The 14,552-nt window shown below is 45.6% G+C and overlaps 1 protein-coding gene across 3 annotated transcripts; it reads left to right on the top strand.

Moving 5' to 3' along the window:
- Nucleotides 1-1,409: 1,409 nt before the first annotated feature.
- On the top strand, nt 1,410-14,521 carry nexn (nexilin (F actin binding protein)). 3 transcript variants are annotated; one of them, XM_018734778.1, is made up of 14 exons: nt 1,410-1,652; nt 5,147-5,229; nt 6,100-6,291; nt 7,487-7,571; nt 7,677-7,825; nt 9,135-9,335; nt 9,452-9,610; nt 9,694-9,882; nt 9,979-10,167; nt 11,003-11,194; nt 11,943-12,164; nt 13,158-13,349; nt 13,445-13,805; nt 13,961-14,521. In XM_018734778.1, the coding sequence occupies exons 2-14, from the start codon at nt 5,203-5,205 to the stop codon at nt 13,972-13,974; spliced, it is 2,172 nt and encodes a 723-aa protein (XP_018590294.1). In that variant the 5' UTR covers nt 1,410-1,652; nt 5,147-5,202; the 3' UTR covers nt 13,975-14,521. The 3 variants fall into 3 exon arrangements, with proteins under 3 accessions (XP_018590294.1, XP_018590293.1, XP_018590295.1); XM_018734777.1 differs by having other exon boundaries at nt 9,434-9,610; XM_018734779.1 differs by lacking the exon at nt 6,100-6,291 and having other exon boundaries at nt 9,434-9,610.
- The last annotated feature ends 31 nt before the right edge of the window (nt 14,522-14,552 follow it).

Below are 14,552 nucleotides of genomic sequence, written 5' to 3'. Positions count from 1 at the left end.
GCAGAATGTGTCATGCGTCATGACAGTTCTGTTTATCTGAACCTCTGGCGTTTGAGACCCAGGTAAAACATGGTTATGTTCCACTGAGTTGCAAAGTGGAGTCAGAAATTTGGGGGGGGGGGGGAGGCGGTGTAAATACAGTGTTAATCTAGCCGCTGTGGGATTTGTTGATGATTTGGCCAGTGGATGAAGATAACACAAGAGTGAGGAGGTGTATTTATTTTTATATATATGAAATTTCCCCATCCTCTTATGTATAAAGCTGGATTTCATCTTCACTATTTATCTGTATGCACATTGTAAGAAAATAAAGGATTGTGAAAAGTCGGATGGGGTTAAGCGTCCTTTAATTGTCACGGAAGATGACTTGGGAGTGTGTTTCATGCACGTTATCATTTCGGAAACCACCGGAGACTGCTGTAACTGAGGCTCGGATCACTTGGCTCCCTGGCGGATCAAGTATGCGGCCTGACTTGGTGGCGTTCCGGGGGAATATTCGCCGCTCGGAGAACCGCCAACAATATCATTACAGGCGATCCCAGCCGAGCTCAGACGAGGGAGACTTTGGGGAGGGATATTTGTAATGTCTGAAACTAGTTGGGGTATTTCCTCCCCCCCCCCCACTTGGTTATTTAAGGTAATGTAGTATTTAAAAGTCTGGCCTGTTCATGTGTGCTTCAGAGGGGAAGTAGTATAGCGGTTAAGGTGCTGAAGCCTTTCCGTTGGAAGGTTCCAGGTGCCACTATTGCTCTGGTACCTTGGATCAAGGTACTTACCCTGAACTGGTACAGTAAAAACTGCCCTGCTGTGTAAACGGATAAATCACTGTAAGGAGATACTTTCCCCAACAGTATCGCAGCAATAACTACTCATTTAGCTGATGCTTTTCTCTAAAGCAACTTACAACATTAAGGTCACAATCATTTACCCATTTATACAGCTGGGTAATTCTACTGGAGCAATTTAGGGTAAGTACCTTTCTCAATGGTACAACAACTAGAGGTGGGGATTGAACCTGCAACCCTTGGGTCCAAAGAAGGCAGTAGCTCGAACCACTATGGTTCCAGCTAAGTAACAGAGTAACAATAAAAGCATAAATATGTGAATCACAATAGTTGCAGTGAGCACATTGTCAGAAGCAGCAGTGTGTGAAGACACATCCCAATCACACCTCCAGTTTCAGCGCGTCACCAGTGATACACGGATAATAAAAAAAAAAAGTGGGTAAATGGGGCATAGAACCAAGAAGAGTAGGAAGCGTTCTGCAAGTGGTGGTGGAGAAGCTTTCTGTGTGTGTGAGAGAGAGAGAGAACAGCTGAGGCTGCTGCTGCTGCGCGCTCCGGAATGCGCTCCGCGCGCACAGCCCATGTGGACTTTTATGGCAGCGGCGGGTGGACAGGAAGCGGCGCTCGGGGGACACACTGTGGACACAGCGCGGACACACCGCTCTCTGCTCACCGCGTCCGGGCTGCGGAGTGTCTGTCACCTCCCCCGCCCCCCAGCCTCTCGCAGTCTCTCCACTTCTTCTTCTTGTCGGGGACTTCGCACCTGCCTGGAACTCAACTGTCCTCCATCCATCCCCTCCGCACGAGGACTCTTCTTCCACAGCGCGCGGGAAAGCCGAGTGGACTCGCTGTGCCACCGCGGAACAGGTAGGACCGCTGAATAGCGCACTTTTTAACCACACTTACGAAGTGACTAGAGCGCTCTCTCTCTCGCGCACAGGTCACGTCGCTGACACTACACTGGTTAAATAATAATAATAAGGCCACTTTTCACACTAATCGGATTTCTGCACTGACTTATTCTTTTATTAGACAGCGCGTGAGCTAAGAATGACAGCGTTCGCACACTTTTGCTGTTAAGAAGCACCGACTTTTTTTGCGCTTTGACAGCCGCACGTGTCGGAGACGCGGCGCCGCTGTCGTTACTTTGCGCACGAGACGTCCGCGCGCGGCCACTTCGGAGCGGTATTTTTTTTTTCTTTTTTTGCGACACGGTCCCTCAGTCACAGCTCACAGCTGTTCACTGCACCCCTTCTTCCATCCGACACTTTCCTCTACTTTTCCCTCTCCTTGCTGTGTTAATCTGCCGTACACTGATTTTTACCCATTTTATTATACAGCTGGGTAATTTTCTCTGGAGCAACTGTAGGGTAAGTACCTTGATCTCGGGTACTAGCAGGAGATCACTGGAGTCACATGTCATTTTTTAACTTTAGGGTGTATTAAGGTTGACTGCCTGCTTAAGTTTGACGTGTAAAAGGTTTTCTTCTTTAAATAAGATTGAATTTGTAAATGGGATCCCATATCTGACCAAGTTGTGTGGACACTTGAGTGAAGCTGCACAAGGTCAGTAGTTGGTTGAAATTTATAGCTCGATTATAATTATCCATTTCATGCTTGGAATGGCTGCTAGTCCATGTGATGAATTTGATGAAATCAAACTTCCCTGGTAGACACTGGGGTTTCCTGGAAGTGAAACGAGTAGAACTGAAAATACTGTATATTTTAAAAACTGTCCAAGTGAATTTATGTAAAACTGGGGCCGAAAGACCCCGGGTAAAAAAAAAATGGAAAACTTTTATTCAACAGCTATACTTTTTTTTTTAAATATAATCTTGCAAGTAAGTTACATTTGTTCACTTAGCTGATGCTTTTCTCCAAAACAACTTGCAACATTAAGATTAGAATTATTTGTCCATCTGGGTAATTTTACTGGAGCAATTTCAGGGTAAGTACCTTGCTCGAGGGTACTGCAGCCAAAAGATGGGATTCAAACCTGTATCCTTTGGTCCAAAGGCAGCAGCGCTGACCAATACACTACTAGACGTCCCCAGTTAACAAAAAAAAAAAATAATTAGCCTATATATTTATTTGCAGGCAGCAGCTCAATACGAATACTTAGCCATGGAAGGAACCAGAAGTAATTTTAGTGAATACCATCAGTTTACTGCAAGTCATCTTGTTCAGCAGTGATATTTGAAATAATCTAATCAGTTACAGAAAACGACTTTAAAAAGCTGCTTTTATACTTTAGCATACTACTGTTCCAAGACAAAGACGTTGAACTGAATTTATTACGAACTGAAGTGAAACTCGATTATAAGCTGAATGTTTTTTAAAGCAGCGTTGCGCACGTCTGCGCTCCTTTTAATGCCGCGCTCAAATATTTGGTCTTAAAAGTGAGTTGATGTGTGGGGCCTGGCTGAGCATGGCGACCACAGAAAGAGAGGAAAATGATTATTTGAACGACAAATTATGGCACTGTCAAATCAACTATTGTTCGGTATTTTGAGAAAATAAATGGGCTGTAGGAAGAAGTGCTGTCTCTCATTAAAACAAGTAGCATGATTCCACTCCAAAGAAAAGCAACAGCTTTGCCCTCAAAACAAGAATGATCTTCTCCTGAAAACATGAGCGACACCACGACGTCAAAGTGCCAGATCCCCGGGTAAAAAATAGCAACGGGCCGTTATACCAGACTCGCATGCCGGTCACAAATAGCTCTTTGCACACCGTTGTGTGACTCATGAACCAGGGTAAAAGGGCCCCCATGTCCCAGCTGCCCATGTGGTGCATCTCTCCTGCTTCTTAAATGGCTTGGGCCCCTCCAAAGGGCCCATGTGTTCTGCCCCGGAACAAAATCGAAGCTGCACACCAGGTCTGCCTCTTAAACTCCGTACCCTCTTAACCACAACTGCATCAGCTCATAAATTTCCACAATCTTAAAGAACGCGGTTCACCCGCGTATGATGGAAATAAATGGCCCAAATGTTTATCTGTGACAGCGGGAACGTCGAACCCACACACCGACTGGCAGCAAATATTTGGTGCGAGCTGCAATTGAACAACCTGATTTTGAGAAAAAGAAAAACCCAGAAGTGATACTATGAAATTACATTTTCCGAGAAAGTTTATTATTTTCCATTTATTTACTTATTAAATTTTGGTTTCGAGTACGTCTTTTGTCTGATTGCCGACATAATGGGATAATAAGATTCTTTGTCGTGGACCTCAATTCAGGAGTTTTTTTTTTTTTTTTTTTTTTTTTTTTTTTTTAAGAAAGACTGCAGCAAGGCTGTTGTACACAAAACCCAAAGCTCAGACTCATATGTAAAATAGGGTCTAGTGGTAAGGGGGGGTATGGTGGCACAGCAGGTTTGGCCAGGTCCTGCTCTCTGGTGGGTCTGGGGTTCGAGTCCCGCTTGGAGTGTCCTGTGATGGACTGGTGCCTCGTCCTGGGTGCGTCCCCTCCAGCCTTATGCCCTGCGTTGCCGGGTTAGGCTCCGGCTCCCCGCGACCCCACTTGGGACAAGCGGTTTCAGACAACGTGTGTAGGTCTAGTGGTTAAGGAAACTGACATTCGACTAATACAGTAACAAAGATGTCGTAGCAAATACATTTAAGGTACCGAATTTGTCTATTGACACACCTAGATGTACTAAAATGTATTTTCTCATAATCCATGCGCACAAAAATAATGACGTTCAAATAAGAGCGTTAGTGGCCATTGGCTCTGAAGGATGTAGGACTGAATCCCACTTACTGCTTTAGTGTGTCTGATAGGGTCCTTAATCTGAATTGCTTGAGGAAAAATTACCCTGCTGTATAAACAGGTAAATCAGTGTAACTCACTTCAGGAGGATACTCACTTTCCTTACCAGTTTGTCCTGGTCCGGGTCATGCTGGTGTAGGCAGCGAGAATAAAAAGATGCGTCTATGCGATGAGACGTTGAGCAAGGGAAGCAACCACACGTGCCGTTTTGCCTCAGATCCGCAACGGTCTTCTTCTCGTGAGAGTTTCCGGACAAGTCGGTCAGCAGAAAGTCATCACTTCGGTGTTATTTGCGCATCCTTACGCACCTTGTCTAAACACAAGGAAATCAGAGGAAACGCGAGTAAACAGCGGGAAGGGATGCAAAGGGAAAGCCGAGCTGGAGAACTTCAAATAGACCGTAAAGTATTTTGGCAGTTAAGGCGGAAAAACAAGGCCACCACAGGAATGTGTGTGTATTGTGTGTGAAGCAGCCCTGAGCAGCACATTTCGAGGTGTATCTCTGCATTGTGACCTGAGATATGAGTCCCGCTGGCACTATCTGCGTGACTGTCGTTCGCTGCCGTTCCTCTCCTCGGATACTCTCCAGAGTGACGGCCAGAACCGGTGACCTCGGCTCAGCCCAAGCGTCGGAGCAAAGCAGCCATGACTGACGTGGCGCAGAAACAAGAGGTAAGGTTCCCTCTCGCTTCTCCACCGCCGCCTCCGGCCGCACTCGATGTTGGAAAGACTGCGAGACCGAGATGGTAGCGTTACGATGGACGTTGGCGTGAGATGCCCGTGTCGTCTAGGAGCGGCTTTTGCGCCATCTCGTCCTAGCGTTGGGCGGTCTGCTGGGCGGGTTCATTTCCTCAACGATCGCGAGTCTTGTTTTCCCACCACCGTATAACAACATTCACTTTTAGCTCATCTCCCGACTATGTAACTTACAGCGAGGTCAGGGAAGCTTTTTATGTTCACCTGCAGGCTAAATCTTCATATTAGTCCAGACTAGATTTCGGAGCAATGATGGGAGAGCACAGACGTTTTGTTTTTCGTACATGTTTTTAGTTCTTTATTTTAGCCACATGTTGAGTATATTTAGTTTATTCTAACTACTAAATAGCACGGATGGATGGATGGACGGACAGTTATATATTATTAGCATTATCTACCCAGACACTTTAAATATATCTTCAAAATTCCATCCCTGCTTAGCCAACACACATCTTCTGAGTGAGATCAACATTTACCAAAAAAAAAAAAAAAAAGTTTTCCCCCAAAAACAACTTTGTTTAAATAATGTCCAAAACAAAGGTAATAAGTAATACCTGTTGTGTCCTTTCGAGTCTCGCTACATAAATGGGAAGCACGCTCTGCAAAAATTTTTGTTGCGTTTGTCAAAGGACGAAAATGCCAAGGGCTTTTTCTGGAAGGTACGTTTCCGAAATCTGCCGCTTGACGCGCGTCTCTGCGGCGGGAATACGGACTGCTGTCCTTTGACCTCCTCTGACTTTCCTGTCCTTTTCAACTCTTGTCCCCCCCCCGCCATCCGGTCCAAAGAAACTCCTCTCCAGCTCAAAGCCGGTGCAGAGGACCTATGTGCCCAAGCTCAGCAAGGGGGACGTAAAGAATAAGTTCGAAGCCATGCAGAAGGCGAGGGAGGAGCGCAGTAAGCGGAGGAACCAAGAGGAGCATCAGAGGAGGAGGGAGCAGTACATTAGGGAGAAAGAGTGGAACCGCAGGAAGCAGCAGGTCAAACGCGGACGGCCTCGACTGTCCTGTCCCGCATGGCGTGAATCCCAGCACTGACAACGTGTCCTCCGGGATGTCGAGTCTAACCCTGTGGCATGCTGGGTGCTCCTCACGGTTCGTCACCCTGTAGTCGGACCGCTTTACCGCGACTCTAGCTTTCACTCCGTGTTGGGTTCATGTTCCCTGGCGGCCTGAGCTCTTCGTGAACCCAGTGGGTTGAAAACCGATGAGGGTTCAAGGACCATCTTAACGCCGATGTACCGTGAGAATTCTTGTGTTGCTTTTGACTGTTAAGATAACACACTTTTTGCTGTGTTTCTAAACATTATCCATAATCGGCCACGTATCTCACAGGTGTAAGCGACACATTTTAAAGCCTTTTACTTTCACTCGCTCGGCCGAAACTTTTATCCAAATCAGCTACCCACGGTTACTTACCCATTTATAGAGCTCTGCAATTTTTACTGGAGCAATTCACCGTAAGTACCTTGAGCAAGGGTACTACAGAAGTAGGCGGAATTCAAACCTGCAACCTTCAGATCCAAAGGAAACAGCTCTAACCGCTACACAACCTCCTGAGTAAAACACCCTTGTTGTACGTAACCCCTGTGGGTGGTAACTTTCGTCTCATCAGTAATGCAAACACCTGTTTTGCTTATTAATGAATGGGATTAGTTTGAAATGTTACATTTGAAATGCATTAAATACATTGGAAAATAGTTTGAAATGTAACATTTCAATGTGAGTGATGAGCAGAAACTGCAGATAAAGATTTTTTTTATCCCAAATTAAGCAAAAAAAGGCATTTCCAGCATTGATTATTAACACTTCCATGGAATTTTGCATATTGTCATTTGCTCTAATGTACTGACACTGCGCTTCTAACCTGACGGTCTTTTGCGTCTGTGCGGCAGCGTTGAGAGATCCTCGTGACCCTGTCTTCGCGTCACAAGCTGGAGCCCCAATCACACGCAGGCGAGACACACCTACTCGTGCCCCAGCACGCTCAGTTGCGTCGTCGATCATTGCAGCGTTGTCCCAATGCTCAGGCAACGCTCTTCGCTAGGCTGTCATGCACCTGCTCTTTGAGGGATTACGCCGCTTGCCTTTGTGGTACCAGCATGGCTCCCAAGTAAAGGCAATGATCCAAGATAAACCGTAACCTTTTAACCGCTATCCTGTTGATCCCAAACAGATGAAGGAGCTGCTTGCATCCAGCGATGAGGAGGAGGAGGCGAAGCCGGCCAAGCCGGAGAAATCATACGTCCCCAAGATCACAGGTAGGCCAAGAACAGCTGAAGTAAACAGAAATGGACACGCAGCTTGGTGTATCGCCGCCCTCTTGTTGGCAAACGTTGCTGATGGGGCGCCATCTGGGCTGACAGGCAGCGTGAAGGGAAAGTTCGCCGAGATGGAGAAGCAGAGGCAGGAGGAAGAGAGGAAGAGGGCAGAGGAAGAGAGGAAACGGCGCATCGCCCAGGACCTGCTTGAGAAGACCAAGATTGAGAGAGAGCTGGCCAAGAAGGCAGAACAGGTGAGTGGGCCATGGGGTCCCTCTCTCACACACACACACACACACACACACACACACACACACACACACGGCATCTATGGTCAGGGTGGGGCATTAGCGTACCCCTAGCGTACATCCTGTAACAGGGCTTGAACTTCATTCCTTATACAAGGTCCCATGCTTGTAGTGAGCTGTGATGGGTTTGGGATCTTCTCGGATTCCCTTCTTCTGCAGATAACAGACTATAAGCTGCAGACCGAGGACATGTGCTGAGCTAATATGCTCCTCCAGGCCCACAACACCTCTCTCGTTTTACCCACTCACTGCCCAAGTCTGTAGATCATAGCTGTGCGTTTAGTGTCTAGACAGAATCCAGCAAAGAAAACCAATCTTCTGTTCAGGGTGCAGTCAGACATACATCATAACATGGCCATGTCTTTATATTTTTACATGTTTTAATAATAATTTGAAACTAGTGGCACAGTGGTGCAGTGGCTGGTCTAAAGACATGTTTCAGATGAATTGGTGACTCTAAATTTCCCAGTGTTTGTGATTTGCCTGTGATGGGCTGTCCAGGGTATACTCTGCCTAATACCCCATGTTTCCCGGATACACTCCCTCCCACCCTGATCCTGCATTGAACAAGCTTTTATTGATAACAAATGGATCGATTAAAATTTGATGTAGCGTTCAATTTGTATCAAACTCCTATTTTACCAGTTGATTGCAGAGCGCTGCAGCGTTTCAGGCTCGCACTACTGGAGGAAGTTGTATAACATCTCTGTTCGCTCCCGAAAAGAGCTGGTGGCTAAATTCCGCCGTTTTGATAAACGACTGCGCAAATGTCTGACTCAATGACTTTTCATTCATTAGATTGGTGAAAAAAGTAGAACTGGACGTGAAGTAGAAATGGAGGTTTAAAAAAAAAAAAAAAAAAAAAAATTGCATCATTACACCATTTACAAGAGCATGGTCACTTATTGTTCAGGTATTCATAGGCACTTTTAACCTGTTAATTCATTCCTCATATTTACCACAGCATGTTTTGGCACTAGGGAATATACTATAAATTAATGTAAAAAAAAAAAAAAAATGTGGCTGTTTGTGCCCCTCTTCCTACTTCACCTTTACAATGGGATGTTCAGGGGTGTTTTGGCACATGATACTCCTTTCCTGGGCAAATGCACAGAATGAAAAGATCACTGGTGTTTAGAGAAGGTCCTGTCTTCACTGCAAAGGGTTTTCAAAGCAGTCACTCCTCCTACCTTCTTGTTCCTACAAGAGCTGCAGCATTGTGCCGTTGGTTTGTTTTGGTTTCCCTTTGCGCCAGGAAGGAGACGACACCCTGCTGATAAAAGTGGGGCCAACTAAGTCGTCCAGAGCACCGGGCAAAATCAAGATGAACTTCGAAGACTTGGGTAAGGTGCGAGAAGAAGAGGAGAAGAAAAAGACAGATGAGGAGAAGCAGCGACGGTACGAGGAGAACAGGCGCTCCTTCCGAGAGGGCAAGCGCCACTCCAGAGTTCCTCAGGTGAGGGAAGGATGATTCATCATCCTCCAACATGTGGCCAGTGATGCTGAAATTGAATACAGGTGTTTCCAGCACTCAGAATGTCTGTTCCTTACAAGGATGAGGACTCCCCCCAGTCCACAGAAAAGGCACAGGTGACCCCAGGAAAACTGAAGATGACCTTTGAGGAACTGGAGAGGGAGCGGCAAGAGCAGCAAAGGCAGCAAGCTGAGGAGGAGGCCCGGCGGCGCCTCCAGGAGGAGAAGCGGGCGTTTGAAGAGGCCAGGCTCCAGATGGTAACCAGACAACAGTTGTCATTTCACGATCTTATGGTTGAGGTCTTGCAAATCCTGATTGTTTTTTTCCACCGGCATTTAAGGGTGGTGCAGAGGATGATGAACCAGGAGTCCCTTCCACAAAGGAGGAGTTCAGACCAGGCAAGTTAAAACTGAGTTTCGAGGAGCTCGAGAAGCAGAGGCTGGAGGAGGCACACAGGCGTGTGGAAGAGGAAGCCAAGAGGCGCATCGAAGAGGAGAAGGCGGCATTCGCTGAGGCCAGGAAGAGCATGGTCAGTGGGGGCCACCGATGGAGCACAGACCAGCTCGAAGGGTCAGGTGGGTCCAAGGGCCTGGGCACGGGGACTCAGTCTGACGCCCCTTTGCAGATCGTCGATGACGACGACATCTTGGCCGTAATGCTGAGCGCCGAAGGCGCCAGGCCAGGTAGGCTGAGCATCAGCTTTGAGGAGCTGGAGCGCCAGCGGAGGGAGGAGGAACAGAAAAGGGCTGAGGAGGATGCCAGGCGCAGGCTGGAGGAAGAGAAGAAGCTCTTCGCTGAAGCGCGCAAGAACATGGTAGGACCAAAGAGCCACGACTGAGCCCATGTGCACGAGCCAAGCAACGCACTGCCCAAGGCTGCTTTTTAGCAACTAAGAGTGCTGTGACACATTCATAGCTCTGTTATCATTAACCCATCTCATTTACTAATGCATTTTACCCATCATTTTGTTTGCTGTACAACATTTAAATCAACCTCTAAAATATGCATCCTCCTAACATATATCATCTGAGCATAACTAAATACCAAACAGGGTTTTATACAACAAATTACATTTTGTTAAAATTTTCTGACTAAACTTTTCTCATTTGGGGGAAGCAGAAAATTAACATTAACAGGACGTTGACATGTAAACTCTATTTTCCCATTTATGTTTCGTGGAAAACACTACAAATGTGCTCAAATGATACAAATGCAAACACTGTCCCATTCTTCCAAAGAGTCCAATCCAGGATCAGGAAAGTTCAGTGACCACATATGGAGATGGAGAAGTAAGGCATTTTACATTTCAAAGACATTTGTATTTGCATAAATTAGCATTTAATGGCAGTGTAGCTGAAATGTTTGGATTATAGTTTGACAGAACAGAAAAATGATAAACTGAGGACCATATAACATGATATGCTTTATCTGAATGTAAGAGGTTATATGATTGTCCAGCCCATCAAAGCATGCAAGTAAGCAGCAGTTATGCTGGCATGTTCCTCAGAAGTTGGCTGTTCACCATGCTTTGTCCTGCCTGTCATATTTACATGTTGTATTTTTGGAATATTCCGCAATGTTTGGTGGAGTAGCATGCAGGAAAGTGCACGTCCAGCAAGAAGAGCTCATCTAGTGTCCATGACTGACAGGTAGCAGATGAGGAAGGGCTTGTGAAGAGCGAGTCGCAGGAGGCCCTGGCCCCCGGGAAGCTGGAGATCAACTTTGAGGAGCTGCTGAAGCAGAAGGAGGAGGCAGAGAGGAGGCGCACGGAAGAGGAGCGCAGACAGAAGTTGGAGCAGGAGAAGCAGGAGTTTGAGCAGCTGCGTCAGGAGATGGGCGAGGTCAGCATACTATCGTGGGGTGCTGTGGGGAGCTGCCCTTGTCTAGATATGCCCCATACATTAGACCACTGAACCAGTTTCAGCTATTCAATGTCTTAGATTTTTAAAGTCATCTTAATTGAGGGAAGCAGAATCGTGTAGTGGGTAGGGCTGCTGACTCACTGAGCGTGATTTGTTGAAGTGTAGCTTAGAATCTGGCTCAGTCTCTGTGAGTTTCCTCCCACACTCACAAGGCATGCTGGCGAGGTGACCCACTGCCATTAAAAAATTGGATGTGGTGTGCGAATGGGTGTGTGAGAGTGTGGCGGGGGGTACATTGGGATGGAGGGGTATCCCATCAAGGGTGTACCTCCCTTCCTAGTATAGGCTCAATCTCTGTGATCCCTGACCTGAACAATTGCACTGTTAATATACTAAATAACTACCTTTGGATAAGCACACCTTATAAAACCAAATGAAGCAATTAAAAATACAAACTGGAAGCTGGAGGATGGTTTAATAGGAACTAGACAGCCATCTTTAACAGAATGATTTTTTTGTTTTTTTTTTTTTTTTTTTTTTTATTTCTTGCAAAATTTGGGAAGTACTGTGGGACTAGGGTGGTGTCAAAACACACCTGAATTTTAAGGACACCAGAATTAAACCGTTGTGGGATCAGAAGGGGGGAAAATGTTAGCTATGCTACGCTGAATTCGTGAAAGTGTTTGTGTAACTTTGGCTACATATTACCTTCTCTTTCTATGACCAGGAAGAAATAAATGAGAGCTCTTTGGTAGTGAGCTCAGAGTATGAAGAACTGAGCCACCTGCGAAGGATTAGCACCGTGAAAGCCAAGAACTTGAAGTCCAAGTTTGAGAAGATAAAGCAGCTCACCGAGGAGGAGATACAGAGGAAGATCGAGGAGGAAAGGGCACGGAGGAAAGCCATAGACCTTGAAATCAAGGAAAGGGAAGCAGAGCGATTCCATGCGGTACGATGCACCAGTCTGTAAAGCTATGGCTATTTAACTGGGGCAGCAGTTAACATACTGGTGAAGAATTGAAAATTGCCAGTTTAGAGCCAGGCTCCTGCCTCATTTCCACTGAGTTATAAAGCTCCAGAAATGGGTAAAATTAAGGAACCCAATTATTAGGACTTCATGTAACCTGCTTACCTTAGTCTTGTTCACTAGAATGTGCAATATAGTTTGCAGCTGTTTACTTTCAATGTCCTCATGAACCCAGTTATATTCATAAGGAATATAACGGTTGAAAGTACAACCACCCACTCAATACTTGTATGACAAACTGGATGGAATAAGCATTTACATTGATTTAAGTGTAACCAACCTCCATTCTTTTTATTTCTAAAAACAGCAAGTCTCCATTCAGGTCCCTGGTTAGTCTGATACATTTTATGAATGCACAGGAAAATGTCTTAAGTGGGTAAATATCAAATAATTGCATTGTGTTACCAGCCCTGGAAAACAAATGAACTGTGAAGATTTTCTATGTAAGCTTTGGCTGCAGGCACCAGATGGGAGGACCTTGTTAATATAGTTTAAGGACAAAGCCATCTGTCCTCCCCACTGGACATCGCGGTCACGTGATGTGCAAACAACTGTGGCTACTTGAGTGTCTCCGTAACAGATGGAGAACAAATATCAAGTGCCATTTTGTTAAATTGGGTACACTTCCTGAAATAATTTTGAATACTTGACATCTAATGTTTTCAAAAACAATTTGGAAAGGGGGGATCCTTTCAAAATCCAACACCCAAATAATGTTCTCACTTAAGGAAACTACTATACTGCAATTTTTACTTACCACAGTGGGTACCTAAGGAAGTGCCAACTTTTAAAGGTGTTATATTCATAAAACAGGTTTAAATTGGGCTCTTCCAGCTAGCCCTACATCGTCTGGCAAGTAATTAAAGGCTCTAGTAAGAGTGCTGCCACTTACATTGGTATTGTATATTAATTCAGGATGAAGAGGACGAAGGTAAGAAGGAAGACAGGAGGGCTCATGATGTTCCATTTAGACAGAAAGTGGACATGCGGGCCCGGTTTGAGCAGATGGCAAAGGCGAGGGAGGAGGAAGAGCGCAAGAGGATTGAAGAGCAGAAGCTACAGCGCATGCAGTTTGAACAAGAGGAGATTGATGCAGCACTGCAAAAAGTAGGTCCACTGGAGCCATCTAAACATACTGGTTACAGAATACTTTCACATAACTAACCATTGTGGCCTTGTACCATCAAACTTTTTTTAAACAGAAAAGGGAAGATGAGGAAGAGGAAGAAGGAAGCATCATTAATGGCTCCACAACCTACGAAGATGATGACCATGCAAGGTCTGGGGCACCATGGTTCAGGAAGCCCCTGAAGAACCAGTCCGTGGTGGATGGTGAACCCGTGCGTTTCACGGTGAAGATCACAGGGGAGCCAAAGCCTGAGGTGACCTGGTGGTTTGAGGGAGAGATGCTCCAGGACTGTGAGGACTACCAGTACATCGAGAGAGGAGAGACATGCTGCCTATACTTGCCAGAAACCTTCCCGGAGGATGAGGGGGAGTACATGTGCAAGGCGGTGAACAGCCGGGGCACGGCAGCCAGCACCTGTATTCTAACGGTGGAAAGTAAGCGTTGTCCTTTCTGATTGCATGCGACCATTTCTTCCCTCTGCATGTTTACATTTATTCATTTACATTTCAGTGAGGGCAGGAAAGCATGTCCTTTACCTTATACCTCTTCTGTCCATTTCCCTAACTTTCATCTCTCTCTTCCCCTGTAGCCGAGGACTACTGATGCCTTTTATTGGAACTCTCCTGTCTCTCGTTCCTTCTGTACAACTTGTGGGGGGGCCAAAAAAGTAAATGCTGCCGAGTTTGTCATTCCACCAGTCGATATTGAAAAGGGGAGGGGGGGGGAAGATATCACGCATACATTGTTTACAACCTGCTCTTTGTCGGCTCCATGCCCCAGTGATGACTTGGCAAAGTAGATGTACATTTCAGAACACAACAGTGCCAAACCAGAAAACCAGAAGTGGGGGGAAACTGTTCTGAGAGGTACCACTGACCATTTGGAAGAGTTCCTTCTCCCCATCACTCACTCTTCTCATTTTGTTGTTCAGACTCTTAATTATTAAACACCTACAATAAGATGTATTAGTTACTTGTAAGTACTGGATAATTTTTCTTTTGTAGCTTATTGGCTTGATATACAATGTTGCTTACAGTTCTAACTGCTGAAAAAAATGAAAAGCACCAATGCTTAAGTGTGTGGTGCTGAAACTTGGTTAAAGTACATTGATATTTAAGTTATAATAAAATGTGGAAAATGTCTATTTTCATTTCCAGCTCTCCCATACATAATTTCAAAAC

This window comes from Scleropages formosus, chromosome 3 (genome assembly GCF_900964775.1).
Source record: "Scleropages formosus chromosome 3, fSclFor1.1, whole genome shotgun sequence".
Classification (NCBI taxonomy): domain Eukaryota; kingdom Metazoa; phylum Chordata; class Actinopteri; order Osteoglossiformes; family Osteoglossidae; genus Scleropages; species Scleropages formosus.
Note: the sequence above shows the minus strand (reverse complement) of the source record. Positions and strands in the feature narration are given on the sequence as shown.

Coding starts and splice junctions, on each gene's coding strand:
- nexn (XM_018734777.1), top strand. CDS start 5,203: ATGACTGACGTGGCGCAGAAACAAGAG. Junction 9,883..9,978: donor CTGAGGCCAGGAAGAGCATG/GTCAGTGGGGGC, acceptor GCCCCTTTGCAG/ATCGTCGATGACGACGACAT. Junction 12,165..13,157: donor AAGCAGAGCGATTCCATGCG/GTACGATGCACC, acceptor ATATTAATTCAG/GATGAAGAGGACGAAGGTAA.